The sequence below is a fragment of the Hakea prostrata genome, chromosome 3 (assembly GCF_041222555.1).
Source record: "Hakea prostrata isolate BN-2017 chromosome 3, UWA_Hpros_2, whole genome shotgun sequence".
Taxonomy (NCBI): Eukaryota; Viridiplantae; Streptophyta; class Magnoliopsida; order Proteales; family Proteaceae; genus Hakea; species Hakea prostrata.
The window spans coordinates 17126071-17147205 of record NC_142602.1 but is presented as its reverse complement, the minus strand read 5'-3'; the positions used below and the strand labels follow the sequence as shown (position 1 = coordinate 17147205).

Sequence of the window (21135 nt, the reverse complement as noted above, 5' to 3'; positions counted from 1 at the left end):
ATGTATCATTGTTTCAGTGCCTAATCTTCCATAATCTTAAATTCCCTTCTTTTTTTTCAACCCTATAAACAAACGTGTACAAGATACAAATCATTAGAGGAGGCCAATATGACTCCCAAGTCCCAACCCCTAGTTGGTGAGAAGCTTTGTGCTTATCCATCTATGGAAGCTTCATTTACAGACGAGGGATTAACTGGTTTAAATTGAGACATAGATCATCTGAAGGACAATTTTTTTTTTTTAGGGCTACAAAATGAAATTCAATGAATTATCAACCATGCAAGTATGCCTCTTCCACCGTTAACTCGGTTGGATGCAATCGTCCGTTGTGTCTCAACTATTATTTTCTTGGCAAGGGTCCCCACTTTCTACCCCAGACAATTACAGTCATCATCTCACCCAATGGATAATGTCGACTTCAATTATCTTCCCAACTCAAAACATAAGAAAAATAAAAAAGATAAAGAAGTGAAGAAATGAAATCAACTTTGCCAATGGAGAAGTCCATCCTCCCCTGCAAATCGAAGCTTCCGAGTGCTAATCTCTTCAAACATGAAATCTCCATCGAATTCTCTTCAAAACCCATAAAATCTTCCATTTCATTCGCCAAAATCTCCATAGCTGCACCACAATCGACTCAGAAAATCACAGAACATCATGTGAATCATCTATGCAGAACTGGGAAGCTTAAAGAAGCAGTAGCTGCTCTCGATTCCTTTGCTAAAATTGGGTTAAAGGTGAAACCTGAAACTTATATCTCTCTACTTCAGTGCTGCATTGATTTGGATTCTATTGACCAAGGCCGTAAGCTCCATGCCAGAATCGAGTTGGTTAGGGAGTTGAACCCCTTCATTGAGACCAAACTTGTTGGTATGTATGCTAAGTGTGGGAGTTTGGAAGATGCCCGCCACGTATTTGATCAAATGCAGGTGAGAAATCTATTTACTTGGTCCACCATAATAGGTGCATATGCAAGAGAACGGAGGTGGCGGGAAATTATAGGCCTTTTCTTCTGGATGACTGCAGATGGGATTTTCCCGGATGAGTTTTTGTTGCCGAAGATCCTACAAGCTTGTGCAAACTCAGGGGACGCTGAGTCAGGGGAATTGATTCATTCCATTGTAATTCGAAGTGGGTTGAATTTGTGCCTCCATGTGAACAACGCGCTACTATCAATGTATGCAAAATGTGGAAGATTGATTTCTGCCAGAAACTTTTTTGATAAGATTGATAAGAAGGACATAGTGAGCTGGAATTCCATTATATCTGGGTACTGCCAGAGTGGCCAAAATGAAAAAGCCCTCCAGTTGTTTGATAGGATGCAAGTTGAGGGTGTAGAGCCAGGTCTAGTGACTTGGAACATATTGATTGCCAGTTATAACCAGTCTGGAGACTGTGACCTTGCAATGGAACTGATGAGGAAGATGGAAATTCTGGGGACAACTCCTGATGTTTTCACTTGGACATCCATGATTTCAGGTTATGCACAAAACAACAGGAAAAAGTTGGCCTTAGAATTGTTTAGAGAAATGATTTTGGTTGGCACTGAACCAAATGCAGTTACTGTTGCTAGTGCAGTTTCAGTTTGTGCTACTTTGAAAGCTCTAGAGAAAGGGAAGCAGCTCCACTGTATTGGAATTAAGACAGGATACATGAGAGATGTACTTCTTGGAAATTCACTGATTGACTTGTACTCCAAATGTTCGAAAATTGTGGCTGCTCAGCAGGTCTTTGATAATATATCCGAAAAAGATATTTTCACGTGGAACTCAATGATTGGAGGGTACACTCAATCTGGGTACTGTGGCAAAGCCCACGATCTCTTTGTCATGATGCAGGATTCTGGAGTACAGCCTAATGTGGTCACATGGAATGTTATGATCTCAGGTTATATACAAAAAGGAGATGAGGACCGGGCTATGGAGTTCTTTCAGAGGATGGAAAAAGATGGAATGGTCAAGCAGAATACAGTGACATGGAACTTGCTTATTTCAGGTTCACTCCAAAATGGGCACATAAATAAGGCTCTGGGAATATTCCGGCAAATGCAATCTTTCCAAGTTCCACCTAACTCAGTGACCTTGTTGAGCATCTTATCAGCTTTTGCAAATTTAGTATCACTGAAAAAGGTAAAAGAGATCCACTGTTGCATCTTGCGTAGAAGTCTGAATTCTGAGCTTTCACTTGCTAATTCTGTGATAGATGTTTATGCTAAGTCGGGGGAAATAGTCTATGCAAGGGCCATCTTTGAGGGCCTGTCATCCAAAGATGTTGTCTCATGGAACTCAATAATCTCCGGTTATGTTTTACATGGTAATCCTGATATTGCAGTTGATCTCTTTGGTCGGATGAGACAGGTTGGGCTCAATCCAAGCAAGGGAACTGTTAAGAATATTATTCTAGCGTATGGTTTGAAAGGCATGGTGGATGAAGGGATGCAACTATTCTCTAGAATGATTGATGATTATCAGATTTCACCAACCTTAGAACATTTTGCAGCTGTGGTAACTCTATTTGGTCGTTCAGGTAGACTTGGTGAAGCAAGTAAGTTCATCGAGGGGATGGACCTTGAACCTGACTCCACTGTTTGGGATGCCTTGCTTACGGCTTGTAGGGTTCATGGCAATATTGGATTGGCAGTACATGCAGCAGAACAGCTAATGGAATTGGAACCTGAGAATTCATTGAATTATAGATTAGCATCACAGGTATATCCTTTAGTTGGAAAGTCTGAAGATACTTTAAAGGTGAGAAGGCCTAAAATGATAAATGGGACAACTGGATATCTTGGCTGTAGTTGGATTGAAATCAAGAACACAATGCATATTTTTATCACAGGTGACCAATCTATGCCAAATTCAGATTCTTTGTATTCTCAGTTAAGTTGTATAGCAGAAAAAATCAAGGTAGCAGCTCCAGATTCTCATGACAAACAACTTTGCATTGAGGAGGAAGAGAATGAAAAGGTTGCTGGGATACACAGTGAAAAACTTGCAATTGCATTTGCCCTCATTGGTTCTCCTTATTCAGCAAAAAGTATCAGAATTGTCAAGAACATTCGGATGTGTAGAGATTGCCATAAGACGGCAAAACTTTTCTCCTCGGTATATGGGCGTGAAATTTATTTGAGTGATCCAAAGTGCTTTCATCATTTCAAGAATGGGCAGTGCTCTTGCATGGACTATTGGTGATGCTTAAGGGCCTTTTTTTTTTTTTTAAATATCTTACATATTAACTTGAGCCAGAAGCTGCATTGTGTAACCCAAGCCCAAGCATTCTCATACTAAGTCTTTGCCCTCGAGTCCATGTAGACCAATTGATGGACACTTCCAACGTAAGCAGACAAATTGTGGCCAGCCTACTGCCAACATTGTTAATGGGATAGAAGGGCTTGGCTTGGAGTCTTGGCATTTCTCTCATAGGATGGTTCATTTGATCTTACTGCATGTTGGATGAATCGATTGATCTCTTCAATGCTGAGAAGAAGTTGATGATTTGGCAAGGTAGGGGGTGGTTATACATTTGCTATATTTTGGGGAAAGCTTTCCATTGTAACTGTGGTCTTATATTAGGTGATTTGGTTGTAAGTGAAGCTTGTCAATATAGAGTAAATTGTTTGGTTTAGGCATAGACCCAAATTCAGATTAAAATTCAATCATATATTACCCCCCATCTATGTCATGTACTCTTTTCACAGTCCCTGATTTTCAATGCTTCATTTTGCTACATGGCAAGTTCTGTTTATACTGAAACTTGACAGGTCATCACAGGACATTGAGGTTATCCAGTTCAAAAAATTTCCGCCCCATTCGAAATATAGCCCCCTACAGGAAACCCCTCCAGCCTTGCCCCATCATGGAAACTCCTTTCTGGATTTTTTTACTTTTTTTATTTATTATTATTTTGATGATGATAATTTAATTCACTTAATTTTGTCCTAACCAGTGAAGCCATTATTGTCCATGAGTCCCCCACATTGCCTTCCTCTCATTTATCAAGTTTTAGCCCATTGGAACCTCTCACATGCCAATTTCTCTTCTGGCTGTTTTAGGGTTCTTTGTTGCACCCTGACTTGGTAATCTGCTTATTTTCCTCTATGCTTAACCCTTCTCAATTTATGTTCTTGTCTCCATTAACTACAGCATACTACAGATCACTCTTTACTTCTTTAATGCTATTATGGTTTTACCTTCACATTATGAAAGATAATGCTGTTTGCATAATCAAAGAAAATTGGCACATGTAACTAAAGCATTGGCAAATGCTGATTCTTTGAGTGTAACAGATGAAGATTTAACCATATTCATATATTTGCCTGATTCCCATCATTCAATTCATAAAACTACATATCTTCTTGCAGAGGTTTAGTCAGAATTGGATGGCTGCTGCTGGATCTCCGGCTTTTCCACATGGTTATCAATGTGCGGGTATATTTAAATCCTGTGGAAAGTAAAGCCAACTTGGGTAGCATTTGAGCTATTTAACAAAGACTCAGGACAATTTGTAAGGTGGCAGATGAGCTATCAAAAAGAGGTAAGAGAAGTGGATCCTTGTATCTTAGATTGTTTTGGTAAATTCACTTGTGATAGGAATTTCCCTTGTAACTTGTAGGCGACATGAGGTTATATGTTCCATAGTTCAAAATCCAATTTTGGTTTTGCCTCTTTGGTCACCAACTGTAAGAAGTGAAATACCGACGTGTCGGTGAAATTTTGGTGGAACTGTGTATTTTTTCCCTGTGAGTTTCAAGTAGTCATTTCATGCAACCGGTGGGAGGCGAATGGCCCAAATGACTGAAATTTCGATGAAATAACAAAATTTTGTGACTTGAATAATCAAAATATGGGTGAAGTAGTGTTGATTATGGGTTTCACTTCCTAACCCTAGGAAATCACTGCCACTTGCTAAGGGTATTTAGAAACCTTAAGACATTATCATTATATTACAAGTACAACCGCTTACATGTATCTTAAATAAGGAGCTAATTCAATGAGACAATTAAATATTCTATTAAAAAAAAATGATAATAGTAATAATAAATCTATTTAATTTGATCTCTTCTTGGATTGTTTCACAAATCAGTGATTTAATGAGTCTACAATACGATATCTTCTTGAATAACATCAACACTCAGTGATGGTCTCCAACTCTTTGTTGACTACTTCTTGTCAAATGATTTACTTGAGGGAGGGGATCTAGTCATTTAGATCATAAATGCCTCAACTCCAGTAAGATATGCTATACTAAATTTAGTTTAGAAACGTATTTTTATAAAAAAATTGTTTTTCTTCATATGTAACTATACTTTGTCTGATGATTTTAAAAATCCTAAAAAATAGTTTATTGGGATTACCACCAGCAAATTTAAAATGCCGGTTGAAACCGAACCAGCGATTTATCGGGTTAGCCCATATACAGTCTCGACAATTCTAGTCCGGGCCCACGCTCACCTATATTAGCCTCACTAGATTCGGAGGCAACAAGAAACGCTTCGTCTTTCCATTTCAGCGAGGAACCGAAACAATGCCTCCAAGAAAGAAGCAGCAACCGCAACAGCAAAAGCAGAAGGCGAAGGCGGGAGGTGCCTCATCATCTTCTTCGACTGCCAAGAGCAAACAGCAAGCATCTACAGGCCCGAAACTCCAAATATCAGCAGAAAACGAGCAGCGTTTACGCCGTCTTTTGCTAAATTCCAATAAGCCTGAGCCTACTCCTTCGACTACTTCTGCCGGTGAAGTTCTTACCAAATCTCAGAAAGCCAAGAAACTCAGAACTATTTACGAGAAGCTATCTTGCGAAGGCTTCACGGACGATCAGATTGAACGCGTTCTTTCGGCTCTCAATGTATTGAATCCTTACTCAAGATTTTGGTTTATTGATTATCTTTAATTTTTCTATTGAGGTGTATATGTGTTCTTATCTTATAGGAAGGGGCTACATTTGAGACTGCTCTTGACTGGCTGTGCTTTAACTTGTCTGGAAACGAGCTTCCCTTAAAATTTTCGAGTGGGACTTATTCACGTACGAACGAAGGTATATGGGATGTTTAGTATTCGTTGTTGAAATGGTTTGGAGTTCAAATTCGAAATACTGGTTCTTACGTTCGAATTGTGTCAGTAGGTTCAGTTGGTATATTAGCTGCGGCCAAGGATGACTGGGTACCTTCGCCACATCCGTCCACTAAAATTGAGGAACAAACCCCTGGAGTTGCCGTTAGAGTCAAAGGGCATTGGGAAGATGACATTTTGGATTCTAGACAGCCGTCTCAGTCTGATTGGATTCGACAGTATGTCGAACAACAGGAAGAGGTACTTGTTTGAAATGCTTTCTGCCTTTCTGTACTGAACTTTTTTTTTTTTTTTTTGGGGGGGGGGGTTGTTGTGAAATATTGAACTCCAATTATACTTACAAAAGAAACATTTACCTGAATGAAATGTGCCTGCCGATTGTACTAGAAGAATATAAGCAGCTGAAATAAGAATGAGCTGGGGAGCATCACATCATCTAGCAATCTGCTTGGGGGAAAAAAGAAGAAGCACTTCAGTGGCAACAGGGTTGAAGCTTTGGTATCCCCATCCTCTGCAATCAATTTTTTTTTTTGGGTGGGGGGGGGGGTTGGTGGTGGGGGAAAGGAATTGCGGAATAAAAAGAAATATGTTAGATACTGGCAGATTTCTCAAAATCTCATTATGCACCTATTGTACGTCTTGTTTTGGTAGTGAAAGACAGTTGTCATTGTGAAAATCAGGGTAGAGTTGTAGAAAAACATGCTGCAAAGGTGATTATTACAGACAGAAAGAAGGGATCAACAAGTGATTTAGTCACACTATACCAGCCCAGCCATGAAATTTTCGAGTTGTTGAGCCAAACCTTTCAGTTCAAGTTCTCTAGTTCTTTTTTCGTTTTTTCTTTTTTGTTATGTTGTTTGATGAGGCACCTCTTGTTAGTCTCCACCCCTGTTTAGATTCGCTTATTATAGTCCGATGTTGTCAGGGATCCTCCTTCTAGGCTGTGCATGAGGAGTTTCCTGTTAATCTTTATTTTATTTATTTTCCTGATTTGATAACGATTGGGCTCGTCTGTCTGAAACAGTTGTGATCAGCCTTAGTGTTTCCAATGATAAGTTTGTAGGGATCTTTATAACCACAATTTGTTTAATGAGGAAGTTTTTCAGCTTCATAGTTTATTGATTTCAGACCTTTACTTGGGTAGATTTTGAGTTGTTTAGTGGGTGCCAGAAGTTATCAGGTTGATTCCTCTTTATTTCTGCATTTATCATTGTTGAGTGTGAGGTCAGTCATGAACTTATTACTTGCCTGCTATTTTTGTTTTGGCTTATTTCTGATTTCTGATTTTTTTTGAGGGGGTGGGGGGTGGGGGGGACTTGTTTCCCACAATCTCTCACTAATTGACAACCACCTTAAATGCACTTATCCTTGTCTGGTGCTGTGGCATCTCAAGTTTTTCCCCCGTATTTGTTTTCACGGATTAGCTATGTTGTGTCTATCTCTCTCTTCTCATCTCCTCCCATTCCAACAAAATCCTGCCCCATCTCCATATTTTTTCCTCACCACCAAACCCCACTCCATCAAAAAGCAATCAACGATCATTTCCTTCCATTTTCTTGCCAATCCAACTCGCAATCTGTGGGACCTACTTGGACTCAACTGGGGAGTCCTATTTGGATTAGAATTCCTTGGTGCAACTAGACTCAACTTTTGAACTATGAAAAGTACTCTTAAGTAAGAGTTTGTAAACAAATACAATTTGCAAATCAACTTTAAGGAATCCTACTTGAAAATGGATTCCACTAAGACTCATAATGGAACAAGGATTCTTTCATAACTCGCTAACCTTGGAATCTTAGGACGAAACAATAATAGATGTGGACTAGGAAAATTAAACTAGACCACTTTGACCTGAAGGGGAAGTGGTACAATGATCAAAATACCCCTAGGGTAATTCGGCCAGCTCTTGATCATGTATGATTGTGGGCTGGATTTGCGCCCAAAGTATGAAGTGCTCGTTAGTTGCCAATCTTTGTTGCATCACAGATCCCTTACTATACTACATTTGGTCCTAAGCAATGACAAGCAATTTAATGGCTTAGACCTTCTTGATTACATTAAGATTTAAGGTAAAGCCCATGTATACTAGGGAGTCAACTGGTTCTTATGTGCTTTTATCTTGTTAATTAAGTTAGTTCACCAAGTGCTATTTCATATTTCACTTGAGAGTGAGAAACTGTTGGGTAATGTGTGATGTAACCTAGGTTCTATTGTTTAGGAATTCTGTATACAACAACAACAACAACAACAACAAACCTTGTCCCAATTAAATTGGGTTGGCTACATCTTGCGTTCCAATCAATTCTGTTTGAGGCCATGCTAGATACAAGGCCTAAGCTATGCATATCCTTTCTCACCACTTCTCTTAATGATATCTTAGGTTTATCCCTGACTCTTCTAGTCCTTCAATTTGGATTATATCACTTCGCCTTACAAGGGCATTTATAGGTCTTCATTGAACATGGCCACCTCAAACAACTTTCATGAAGGTTATCACTTATGGGAGCGGCTCCTAGACCAACTCTGATATGATCATTCCTTATCTTATCCTTCCTCGTTTTGCCACTTATCTTTCTTAGCATCCTCATTTTTGCTACACTGAGTTTATCTATATGATTTTTTTTAATAGCCCAATACTTTGCACCGTACATCATAGCTGGTCAAACGACGGTCTTATAGAATTTTTCTTTAAACTTTAATGGAATACGTCGATCACACAAGACCTTGAATGCACCTCTCCACTTCATCCGCCCTATTTTAATTCTTTGAGAAACATCATCCTCTATATCACTTCTTTTTTTTATGATTGAACCTATGTACCTAGAACAATCATTTACCCTAAAATTGGGTTCAATCCTGGATCCTCTCCTTATGAACCAACAATTGAATAACCAATATCAGTAATATGTAAATTGTGTGGGATGGGATTTGGGGAAAATTAGGGTTTCAACAATGCTCAAGATGGGATGGGATTGTGGTGAGTTACAGTTTGGGATTGAATTAGGAAAAATTAGGGCTCACCAATATCCTAGATGGGGTGGGTAAAAGGGGGGTCCCATTCTGATAAGGGTTGTGAAGAAATTATTTCCTAGGGGAAAGGTTAGGTTAATGTTTTATGGTCAATTGTATCAAAAGATATGAAAGCCTAACCAATGGGAGATATGGGATAAATTCCTTGAGATGGAAATTAGGGTCTATAGGTGTTGGAATGGGTTGAAATGTTGAGTGGATATAGGTAATAATTTGGGGATATGATCCCCTAAGTCTTGTGGGGGTTTGGATGGCTAAATTAAAAGATATGAAGGTTTTTGTTTTTGGGGTCTTGGGAACTACGAAAATTCAAGAAAATAATTATATCTAGAAATTGGAAGGTCAAAATGGGATAAAATTGGGATCTAAGGTCAGTAGGTTTGGGAGGATGAGACTCGTAAAGTTTGGGAGAGATCTAATGGTTAAATTGGTGTAGATCTGACCTTGAAATTTGGATATCAAGAAAAGTACAAAATTCAAGAAAATAAAAAAGAAAGGTGCGATGGATGAGGGAAGAGGAGGGAAGTCTAGCAGTGGGGAGGGGAGGGCTGTACTTGGAGAATGGTGGGAGGTTGCTATGGTTGTTGAATTGCTGTTGGAGCTTGAAGAGCAATGCTGGAGACTGAAGAAGATGATCTAATTATTCCACTGTGGCCCTCTTAGAAAGAACACAATCTGGATTTCCTCTGAACTCAGATTTGTGTTCAATTCATCTCAAAATTACATAGCTGAAGGGCTTTATTTATAGCCTTAAATTAGAAACAGAAAGGGATGATATGTTGGAAAACCAACTAGAGCTCTAATTGGCTTATCCAACAAACTCAACTACTACTGGACTACTTTGGCATAAATAAACTCTATAACTAACTCTAGAGGACTCCAATCCAAATTCTAAGAGTAGATATGGAGTCCTAAGATTAAGGAGATTAAAGTGGACTTAGATTGTGGGACTTGATCCCACAATCTAACTGGGAACTCACCTAATGAAGGACTCTCAAATATCTTGCAAAATAATAATCAGAAAAAGTAAATAATATTAGATTCAGGGTCCAGATAGCACACTAGACTCAATGGGACCCAGACCTAAGATACCTGAAATTTGTCAAAATGACCAAAATACCCCTGGACAGAATTCTGCCAGCCTTTGGTGCACCAATTGGGCTTGATTTTAGAGTCCATCATTGAGGTTTTTTTTTGGTGGGTGTGTGTGTGGGGGCAGGGGGAGTCTTTAGGGGGAAAACACAAAAAATGGATACTAAACACCAGGTAACAACAATAAGCTTGTTGCTTGGGGTGTCTAACAGGGGAATGGAGGACTGAAGCCTGGAAGAAACATCAAAACGGATAGCTTTCTAAATCATGTTTAGTGATCTAGAGTTTTGAGGTCCATCTTCTAAGTTTCCTCTCCCATCATGTCTTAGATAGATGCTTCCCCATACACAAACAAGACCCCTGTATAGGGTGACTATCTGCACAGTTTGTGGCAGAACTATCACATACACATATCAGGACAAAAATCACTGTTTCGTTATGTATTTGTTATGCATAGTCGGGGCAGAACTATAACTCAAACCTACAATGATTTCATACATCCAGTAACTAAGGGAACAATTTTGATCTGCTGGTTGGTATGGATTCCTCCAAACATGCTGAAGTCTGAAGCTAATACCCATGAAGTTTCTCAAGTGGGTGAATAGTTGAACTCTTTAAGTGTTGCATCCTCCACAGCCCAGCAACCTTTTCTTTAAATGTCACACATTAATTTGGATTCCGATTAGATAGATGCTTCTCCATATGCAAAAGAAGACCCCATACATAAGTACATATGGCTAGGATCAGAGACGCAGAGTCATTCATGTGTACACACATTCATAATATATATACACACATGCACTAGTTTTGCTCTATATGTATTTTAAATAGCATTTGGATATGTTAGAGTTGTGGTATATAAATATTTGAACAATCCAGTTGTTTAAAATTTTCCAAATTGCTTACTTTTGTCCTCTTGTTGATCTCATACTCACCAAATTGTATCCTTAGCTATCATATTATGTGCACACTATGAAAGCGGAAAAGCACATGTTTTCAGTCGACTGACAGAAATTCTACATCATATACAGGATGACTGGGAGGCTGCTATAGATGATAAACTGGTCCAGGATTCAACGACAGAGGTACCCTTCATTACCAACTTAGATTTTAAGCAACACCTATGCATTATTGATAGCAGGGTTTTAAGCACCTGTAGGTATGATTTTGTGTCGGCTGATACATATTGGTGTTGGTGGTACTGATATGATACTTACTAGTATGACAGTTATTCTTAAAAAAAATTGTATCACCTGATGTAGTAGCATTAGGGGTCCGATACAAGTCAAATGCATTTAATAAGCCTACTTTCAACATGCAAAGCAGAAATTATGGTTGAGATATCAAACTGGGAGTGGGAGAAACTGAAGGCCTTGAAACCTGTTATTCACTTTGACATGAGTTGCGAGAAATCATCTAACATTTGATGTGAATTGGTAGAAATCATCTTATGAACCATAACCTTCCCAATTTGCACAATTTTTGAGGACTTCTGATGCTAAATCATGGATCAAAACAGATGTGGTTGAAAAAAACAAGTCTCCAATCCTTGCATGAACCAACTATATGTTATAATGCCTAAAAACTGTTTATCACAAGTATTGTAATTACTACCAGATTAGTCAAAGCAGAATAAGTGTAAGATCATTTTTATAATTTAGCTAAATCAAATCTTTGGAAGATTAGGAATTTGAATCCAAATTTCGTTCCAGGTCTATGTTCTGTTTTGGAGTTCTAGTGCGAGGAGTGTTGTATATTGGTTTGCTTTGACTATTCCATGTAGTAGTTTGAGTCCAAATCTGTTTTAGTAGCATCAAGTTTTATGGTCTGAAATTCCATTTTATAATATACAACTTCCAATTTTTCTGGAGTTTTGCTGCTGTAGATTTGATGTGTACTAGGTGGGCTCCAATTTGCAAGTAGGTTTAGATGGATTCTAGCTATTTATCCTTCTTTACTTTATTTCTATGTCAGTGCTAAAGTTGCAATGTCAAATTTATCCAATTTCTAAACTGTTACTGACATTTCACCTTAAAGCTCGAACTATTAGGGAAGGGCAGCATTTATGTATACATCTACACTCCCTTGCAAGTGCAGCCAATATCCTGTGGTATTGGTTGGGGATGCCAATTGCATTCCCCACTCACTGGCTCGGCCAACGTAGATCAACTTATCAAAATCAAACTTGGTGTGACTGTTAAGACACAAACTTTGAGGGACATGAGCCGTAGGTGTAGAGTACTTGATGTATCCAGGGTTGGATCCCCCCTCCCCCAAAAAAAAGAAAAGAAAAGAAAAAAAAGGGGCCCAAGCCCAACTGTGAGCCAGGGAGGCTAAATCCATCCCAGGGGTAGAATGGTCAATTCCTACCCCTGGATCAAGTTATATTGGAGACCAAATTCCTGTAGTTTAGTTGATTTTGAAGAGAGTCATAGAGTTGTAAAGCAATGTTTCCTATTAAGAAGTCCTACTTTTTAGGATAACTTAAAATAGGAAACTGTATTTCCTTTTGGGTCTAGCTTGTCTGTTATCTAATTAGTATTAGGTAACTTAATTGCAATCTCAGATCCAAGGGCTGAGATTGCGTAGTAATTAGATTCCTTTGTCAAGTCTAATTTAAGTTGTGGTGAGGTCCTAGCAGTCAGGGAAACCCAGTAGGAGTCTGAGTTTTTTGTTTAGGCTATAAATAGCCTTTCTAGCGTAATTTTTTTCTTCCAGAGTTGATTGAATGAAAAAAAGTTTTGAGAATACAAACTGGTAAAGTCGTGGGGATCCTGGGAGGAGAACCTGCGGCTGGTTAAGAGTTTTGTTTCTTCAACTTCAAGACTTTCATTCATTGTTCACAAGCATTCCACTGAAGTTCTTGCAGTTCATCTTCAACCAAGTATAGCCCCTTTCCCAAACCCTAGAAGCCATCTCCCATCTCCTATTCCTTCCCACATTTTCAGCTCCCACCCCAACTAGGATTCCCTCATCCCTGCCCCCTTCCCCTCTCGTTAAGACCTAGAGTTACCCCTCATCCCATCGAAAGTCATTACCCACCCCTTCCCTTTAGTTTCAGCCATTTTCCAAACCTCCCCTATCCCCTTTTGTTTTTCCCCATCTTCTTCTTCCAGCGGCAGCAGGTCCTATTCCTTCTAGGAGATCATCATTCCCCAGCCCCTTAGACTCCCAAAACCTTTTTCTAGAATCGCACCAAGCTTAGGATTACATTCCCCAAGCTCTCAGCCCTTTAAACCATTAAACCCTAATCTGAAACTTTTCTGCGATTCAACTTCTTCATTAAAGTTGCAGAAAATTAGATTTTCCAGATGTTTCTAAAAGTTACCTATTTCTGTCCTAACTTCCTGGACCTATCTTGACCCTTAATTAACCCTTATTAGTATATCCTTGAATTACCAAATCAGCAACCCTAGACCAACTACCAGCCCTAGCCGAAACAATTAGCTGCTGCAACTTGTATACAAGGTCCTGAAAGTGAACCCTAATTCTGGGATTACATCAGTACTAGGATCTTGTAGGGGATCAACTCCAAATAAGGGAATTAATTGGTTATGTGTGAGGATTGTGTTGAGGGTATAAAAAGGGAAAGAGTGTGTTTGTATAGGGGAGGAGAATTGTGTTAGTGTTGGGGCAAGCTTGAATGTAGGAGAGGGAAAGACCCTCTGGCTTGGGGCAATTTGGGTGATGATTCAAGATAGGGAGATGGAATGTATTGCAGCCTTGTGTTAACCATTCTGATGTTAGTCGAGTGCTCTTGCTACAGTTCTCTTCAAGTCCTGAGTTATCCTTCAATTGCAGAGTGTGTGCATGTGGTTTTGTGACATTGTTGGTGTGTGTGTGAATCATTGGATTGATTCCAAGGCATTACGAATGGTCTTATCATCTGGTATCAGAGCCCCCTGACCTTTACTCAGCTGAATCACTCAAGCTTTCACTGACAACATGATCATGCAATAGACAATTGAACAGAGAAAGAACCGAAGCATTCATCCATCTATTCATTCATCAGTTAATTGATTCAAAAAGAACAATGCAGCAACACTACTCAGTTCAGTTCATTAGGTCCATACTTCAATGCATCAATTCAACTATGAAATAACGATCCTACACCTTACCTGAATAAAACTCTTCCCAGCGGCACCTCTGCTCTTCCTTACTGAATTCTTCCTTCAAAGAGGCCTGGTGTGCTTTCTCCCATCTGAGATTGACATGTAGCCGCTGCCTCCACTGTAACTTCAGTAGCGTGCAATTCAATCTACAGTGTTTTCCCCTTCATCAGGTAAGCTCTAAATTCCTCCTTGAAACTTGGTTCTATTTTCTTCCTCCTTGCACTGGATTATGGATTCAATTTTGAAGCGCATGACTGATATTTGACCCTGCAAATTCGGCACTCATAGTTTCAGATCATCAATCCTGGATTCCATACGACTTCTAGCCATCCTTAGATCAACGTGCTCTGATACTGGTTGATAAGACCCTCTGTAATGCCATGGAATCAATCCAATAATCCCCCCCCCACCTACCCCAAAAAAAAAAAATGATGTCACTTTACCACTTGCACACACTCTGCAATTGAAGGATAACTCAGGACTTGAAGACAACTACAGCAAGAGTGCTTGATAAACATCAGAATGGTTAACTGTTAACACAAGGCTGTAATAGATTCTGTCTTCCGATCTTGAATCATCACCCAAATTGACCCAAAACCCTCTCCTACGACTACAAGACAAGCTCGTCCCAACACTGACACAAAATTCTCCTCCTCTATACAAATACAGTCTTTCCCTTTTTATACCCTCAGGCCTCAGCACAATTCTCATACAGCCAATTAATTCCCTTATTTGGAGTTGATCCCCTACAACACCCTAGTACTCTACGCCTACGGTGCACATCACTCAAAATTGTTGTCTTAACCATAAAACCTCACACACACACACACTCTCTCTCTCTCTAGCATAGTATGATTTTCTTCAGGTACGTATCTTCTGGGCTGGAAGGGTCAAGCTGAATCAACATCCTGGTGTGAAGCATTGCTGGAACTCTGCAAGCCCCGGAATATCTGAATCCTTTTTAAGCCCATGATCCAAAAGAACAGCAGAAGATAACCTCTGTTCAATGCATCCTTCTGATTCATTTTGCAATTCTTACCATCCTTCTTCAGCGCTTGCTGGCGCATTTCAACTAACTTAGCCGCCATAGTGTGTGCTTCGGATATTTTGATGCCTTGTTCACAAGATATGGCATTATTGGCAGCAATGAGATTCAGGCTGACCATGTTTGCAACTTTTCAAAATCAAAGTTGGTATGACCTATTGATAAATATCCTGGGCTTAATTGCTAACGATTAAAATCAATAATATCCAGTCCATGATGGCAGAATATACCGACAAAAGTCCATAAACGTACATTAGCATCATTAATCTCCTTTGTACATTAAATTATAGATAGATCATGTTGTTCATCTTTCCATAGTTTCATATATAACATAACAAAATGTAAATTCACATCACTATCATATCTTTCATCATCTTCATAGTTCATGTTGTTGACCATCAAATGGGATATTAGGGCTTTATATGATAACGTTCAAAAAACACGTTTCTGGGTTTTCCCTACAGTGTTTTTGGAACAGAAACATGCCAAGTTGTGTATGGGCATTCTGTTCTGGTATGTTTTTTTTTCTTTCTTTCGATTTTTTTTTTTGGGGGGGTGTGTGTGTGTGTGTGTGGTATGAACTGGCTGTTCAGCACATGCTTGAGTCTCATTATAGAAACATCAATTCGGTGTTTCTTCAGTGAAAAAATACTTTCTTTTAAAGCGGGGGAGGACCGGGACGGGCAACCCAGGCGTAGGGAATGCTTTCTTTTTTAAATGCGGTGGCGCAGGTTGTACACGTGCAAAAAACACGAGAAACAAAATATATGTACCTGACCTATAAACATGGAATAAAAAATAGGATTGTTACCTTACAGAGCCAAATAATCATTTCTCATTTCTATACACCGTAAAATGCCTGCCAGTTGCCACATGACAAACCTTCGACTACAGAACCTCTTTGCCCTTGGTTTCTTCCCTCAAAGGTGCGACCCTGATCCCCAGCTTTTGCTCCCCCTCTCTGTCATCCTGTTTCCAAGGCCTATCTTATGAGAGTGGCAATGCTGTCATTAATTCAGAAGCAGTCTAATAGAAACCAAGGCTATATCTATGAGAGGAGAGTTGCTGGGTGAGACACAGTGGCAGTTCAAACATGGAGATCGGCACTGGACAAGGTGAGCGTTCAAAATGTGGTTTTAAATGGGAAGGGAATTCACATGTAACTAGACAACTGGCACTCTACAGGAGTTTAATAAAAAATTATGGGGAAAGGATGGATTTTGATGTAGGTTCTCTCTGGATGGAGTATGTGGACATCTTTCTCAAAAATGGCAACTAGAGGAATTGTTTAGGTCGATCTTTTGGTGGAAGTCTAGAGACCTCTACCTCAAGTGGAAAGATTGGTCAGGGTTGTGAAGTCTTGGTCAGAAGTAGGTTGTGATTGCTATTGCGGAAAATGTGAAGCCCAAATGATGCAGGCGTAATATACACTTGCTGTAGTGGGCGTCAATGGGAGGAGAATGAGGAGAAGGGGGGGGGGGAGGGGAGTAGAACAGGGGGAAGGAAATCTCTCAATAAGAAACAAAACTCTTTAATCTATTCAATCTGAAAATTTTATCCTAATGCAATCTCTTTAAAGGAAGCAAAATACAAATCCTTTTTTAAATCAAAATCCAAAACGAATCTAAAACAAAGTTTAAAACCTCACGTAGGAATACTAAAAACATAGAAGGCTAAAACTAAACTGGAAAAAAAAAAATAAAATTTAACTAAGTCCAACTCTTGTTGGACCAATCCCATTGGATCAGTTCTTTTTGGGGTTGGACTGGAACCAATTGAATTGGTCTGATACGTCATCACTGAAAGTGAAGTGGGGCCTGTTGCTCGTGTGAGAGGCCAAAAGGCTACCCTAAAGCTGGAAAGTGGGACGTCCAAATTAACTGGAGAAGCATGGTACCTAGAGGCTAAAACATGTTCATGGTTCCAACCACCTTCCCAAATAATGGCCCTATATTGTGATGGGCCTCTGTAAACTGAGCCACAACCTTTGGTAATGTAAGGAAGCCCACCCTCCTCTCGGAATCAGCATCTTGGGCCCAAAACCCGAGCCCACTTGGTGGAACTAGTAGACTGGATGAACCTACCAGTGGTATTTTGGTCATTTGCTTACTTTTGATGGTTATTTTAGTCCAGTAAATTTAGTTTTATTTTTGTGAGTCCATGTCACTTTATTTCTTTGATTGAGTTAGAATTGAGAATACTAATTAGAGTTGGAATCCTAGTTGGAATCTATTTTAAATTAAGACTCCTTTTGGATAATTAGTTGTTATTTGCCAAGATGGTTTCTTTTTATTTGTGGTTGTTATTTATTGAGTTATAAAGGGGATCCTAGTCTATAAGGGACTTCCTAGTTGAGTCAAGATAGATTTTCTTATGTGAGTCCAAGTCTTTTCCCTCCCATTGTAAGGTTATATACTTATATGTAGCCCTCCCTGCCTCATTGTAAAGGGAGCTGATTTGATGAATAAACATTTCTGTTTGGAGGCAACCAGAGTTGTGGCCTTCTTGGGAGGGCCATGGCGGATTTTGAAAGAGTTCTTCTTCTAAATCTAGCAGTCTTCTTCAACTACAAAAGCTCCATAACCTAATCCAAGACTCCAAGTAAGTATAGCAACTACAGCCCCTCCCCTGTAACTTGATCAAGAACGAATATTCTTGAAGATTTTCAAGAATCCATCACCTAGCCAACCGCTAGTTTCCATATTCCCCCATTCCTAATTGTTACCCTCTTATCCCCCTCGCATGAGTTGATTTGTTTTCCCTCCAAAGTTTTCACTTTTAGGGATTGCTTATAACCTTAATTTGTATCAAACCCCCTACCCATTATAACGTTTGTTACAACCTTAAAATCTTTCCAAGCCATCTGAAAACCCCTCCCATATCCAACTGCAGGCTTACCTTATCATCCTAGGGTAAGTCTTGGTATCCCAAGTTCACTCCCATCTTGATCTCTAGAATCCTAGTTACCTTAAACCCATCCCATAGGGATTTGTTAAAACTTTAGACATCCCAAAACCTACCCGTAACAAATCTACCCTTCCCTAAAATATTCCTAATGGTCCCCGTAAATCCTAACCCATTACCATCTCAACCCATGCAACCCATTTAGGTTTTGTTAACACCTATCCTTATCCAAACCCAAATTTAACAATATTATCCATACCATCCAGGTTTGATAATTACTTTGCTGGTTCTCAAGAGGATTGATTCTGGGCTGACCCTAAGTTCTAGGATAATATTTCATTAAACCCTAACCCTAGAATTGGGTTACATCATTGGAGGTGGTAAACAAAAGGGCTATAGAGATTCTTATCCTGTTATGTAGGGAGGGGAGAAGGAGTTTGTTCTAGCATGGAAATGCATGCGATCCATAGGAGTGTTCTGATTTACACGGAGAGAGGACTCTTTTCGATCTCAAGTTGGTGTTTAATTTAAGTAATGTGATAGTAAGGGTGATGGAATATTCAAGCTTAAAGAGGAAAAGTTCTGCATGAGATAGCAAGGCTTAATGAAAAGGATCAGGCATGTTTGGTGGGAACAAAGCCGGCCAATTAAATTATACTATACGGGTTCAATTGGGAGATTTTCTTATCCAATGGGAACTGACAAAATCTATTAAAGAGTACAAGTATCTAATTCAAAAGGATGTGGAGGCATATGTCTATTACAGATTGTAATTGTGACCTTTTCCTTGTTTGGAATATGTCAATAATAAGAAGATAGGTGACAGAGAAAAACTTGAGAGAGAGAGAGAGAGAGAAGGGAGGCAGAAATAAGTTTGCAAGAGTTCTCACTATCACTGTGAGAGACTCCAGTGTGCTGTATTTAATTTATGGAGAGCCAGTGATTACAAATCAGAGCTTAAATTCATAGAGCAAAGTCCTAAAAGGACTCTAAAACCCAACGACAATTCCCCCATGCTAGAGAATAGACATTAAACATCACTCTTCAGTCTCAAAGATTTGGTAAATAAATTAGCTAGTTGTTCTCTGGTTTGAACATGACAACTGGAGATTAGTCCTAGTGCCTAACAGGCAAATTGACAGTCCACTTCAATTTGCTTCATGCTCATGAAATACAGGATTTGATGCTAAGTGAATAGCAGCCTGGTTATCGCAGCATAGGGTTATAGGTGACTCATGACCAAAGCCAAGTTCCTCCAGAAACTGAACTGCTTAATCCACGTAAACTCATCAGTGACAAGTGCTTTGGGTCAATACTTTGACGAAGCACTGGATTGAGCAACTACTGTCTACTTCTTACTCTTGTAGTACATAAGATTTCCTTCAACTAGAGTACAATAGCTTGTGGTAGATCTCCTATCATTCGGTGAACTAGCCCAATCTGAATCATAAAACTCCTTGATTCTCCTGTGACCATAATCTTTGTCAAGGAGCAATGGGCAGGAGCTCTTTAAGATATCTCATCTCAATGTGTACAACTGCATCCCAATGAGTGATTTTGGGACTAGACAAATACCGACTCCCAACACTGACTAGAGAGGCAATATCTGGTCGAGTCACAACCAAATAGTTCAGTTTTATCAACCAGCCCTTGATACTTCTTTGGATCATCAAAAGCTTCTCCGTCTTCAGGTTTAAGATTTGTATTTGGATCCATTAGAATATTCAAAGGCTTTGAACCAAGCATCCTTGTTTCAGATAGTAGATCAATCACATACCTACGTTGGGATAAATAGATTCCTTTCTTGGGTTGTGCCATTTCTATGCCCAAGAAATACTTGAGTCTACCTAAATATTGGTTTGAAATTGTTTCTGGAAATAAATCTTCAATGCATCACTAACAGCTGAATCATCTCCAGTAATGACAATGTCGTTCACATACACATCCAGAAAAATCTTTCTTATACTCGACTAACGGAAGAGCACCGAGTGATCTCTCACTTTGAGTCAAACCAAAATCTGTCCCAATTAAAGTAAATTGGCCAAACCATGCACATGGTGACTTTTTCAAATCATGCAATGACTTCTCTAGACAACATACCAAACGTTTCTCCTCGAGTGACAAACCTAGGAGGTTGCTTCATATAGACTTTTTAGTGGAGATCCCCATTGAGGAAAGCATTCTTCATATTCGGCTGAAATGGAGGCTAATGATAGATAGCAGCCATGGAAATCAAAATCCGAATAGAGGCTAGCTTCAGTATAGGAGAGAAGGTATCTGATAAAACCCTAATAATATTTCCCAAAAATTCGTACAAGAATGCAAGAAATAACAAGATAACACTGGTTTTTATGGTGCCAGTCACCCCCACACCTCACAGTGGTGTCCCAACAACTCTCATAAAACATTCCATATCCTCTCCACTCACTTGTCCCTCCTTTTATAACCCTCAATTATCCCTCTATTTATAATTTCAAATAACCCTAACTAACCCTCATTCCACATGGCCTCTCATCCTAGGGTCCTAACAGTATCTAAATAGCCCACACCATATACCTAAGCATATCCCTTCTTGACAAGTCTAGCTTCTAATCTAGCAAAATAATGATTCGTATTTACTTTCACTACAAAGACTTAGGGACATCCAATAGCAGTCTTTCCAAGAGGCGAGGGAATAAGTTCTCGAGTATGATTTTCCTCTAGGGTTGCCAACTCCTTCGTCATTGTAGCTATCCACGGTCCACGCAGGACTCAACAAGGCTTCAAATATAGACTTAGGAAGAGGGTGAATCTCAATGGTAGATAAACAAGCATGAAATGTGGGAGAAATACTAGTATATGAAACAAAGTTAGATGTAAGATTTTGGATATAACTTGTACTGCC

At 39.3% G+C, this 21135-nt stretch overlaps 2 protein-coding genes across 7 annotated transcripts in view; both read left to right on the top strand.

The window, feature by feature from the left end:
* Positions 1–337: 337 nt before the first annotated feature.
* Positions 338–4782, top strand: LOC149021267 (Pentatricopeptide repeat (PPR-like) superfamily protein). The gene is made up of 2 exons (XM_089149526.1): positions 338–3503; positions 4361–4782. Exon 1 carries the CDS (start codon positions 477–479, stop codon positions 3189–3191), a length of 2715 nt encoding a protein of 904 aa, XP_089005652.1. The 5' UTR covers positions 338–476; the 3' UTR covers positions 3192–3503; positions 4361–4782.
* Positions 4783–5383: 601 nt separating this feature from the next.
* LOC149021266 (RNA helicase family protein) overlaps positions 5384–21135 on the top strand; it is a 99769-nt gene continuing 84017 nt past the window's right edge. For 3 of the 6 annotated variants that reach the window (XR_016172307.1, XM_089149523.1, XM_089149522.1), the window contains exons 1-4: positions 5384–5844; positions 5928–6033; positions 6118–6308; positions 11222–11275. Coding sequence is in view for 4 of the 6 variants with exons in the window: in XM_089149523.1 (XP_089005649.1) it covers positions 5524–5844; positions 5928–6033; positions 6118–6308; positions 11222–11275 (672 nt within the window). In the remaining 2 variants the exon portion in view is untranslated. The remainder of the gene's footprint in view (positions 5845–5927; positions 6034–6117; positions 6309–11221; positions 11276–21135) is intronic. The other 3 variants (XR_016172308.1, XM_089149525.1, XM_089149524.1) reach the window with 2 other exon arrangements.

Excerpts from the sequence above, each read along its gene's own strand:
- LOC149021267 (XM_089149526.1), top strand. The coding sequence starts at position 477 with ATGAAATCAACTTTGCCAATGGAGAAGTCCATCCTCCCCTGCAAATCG.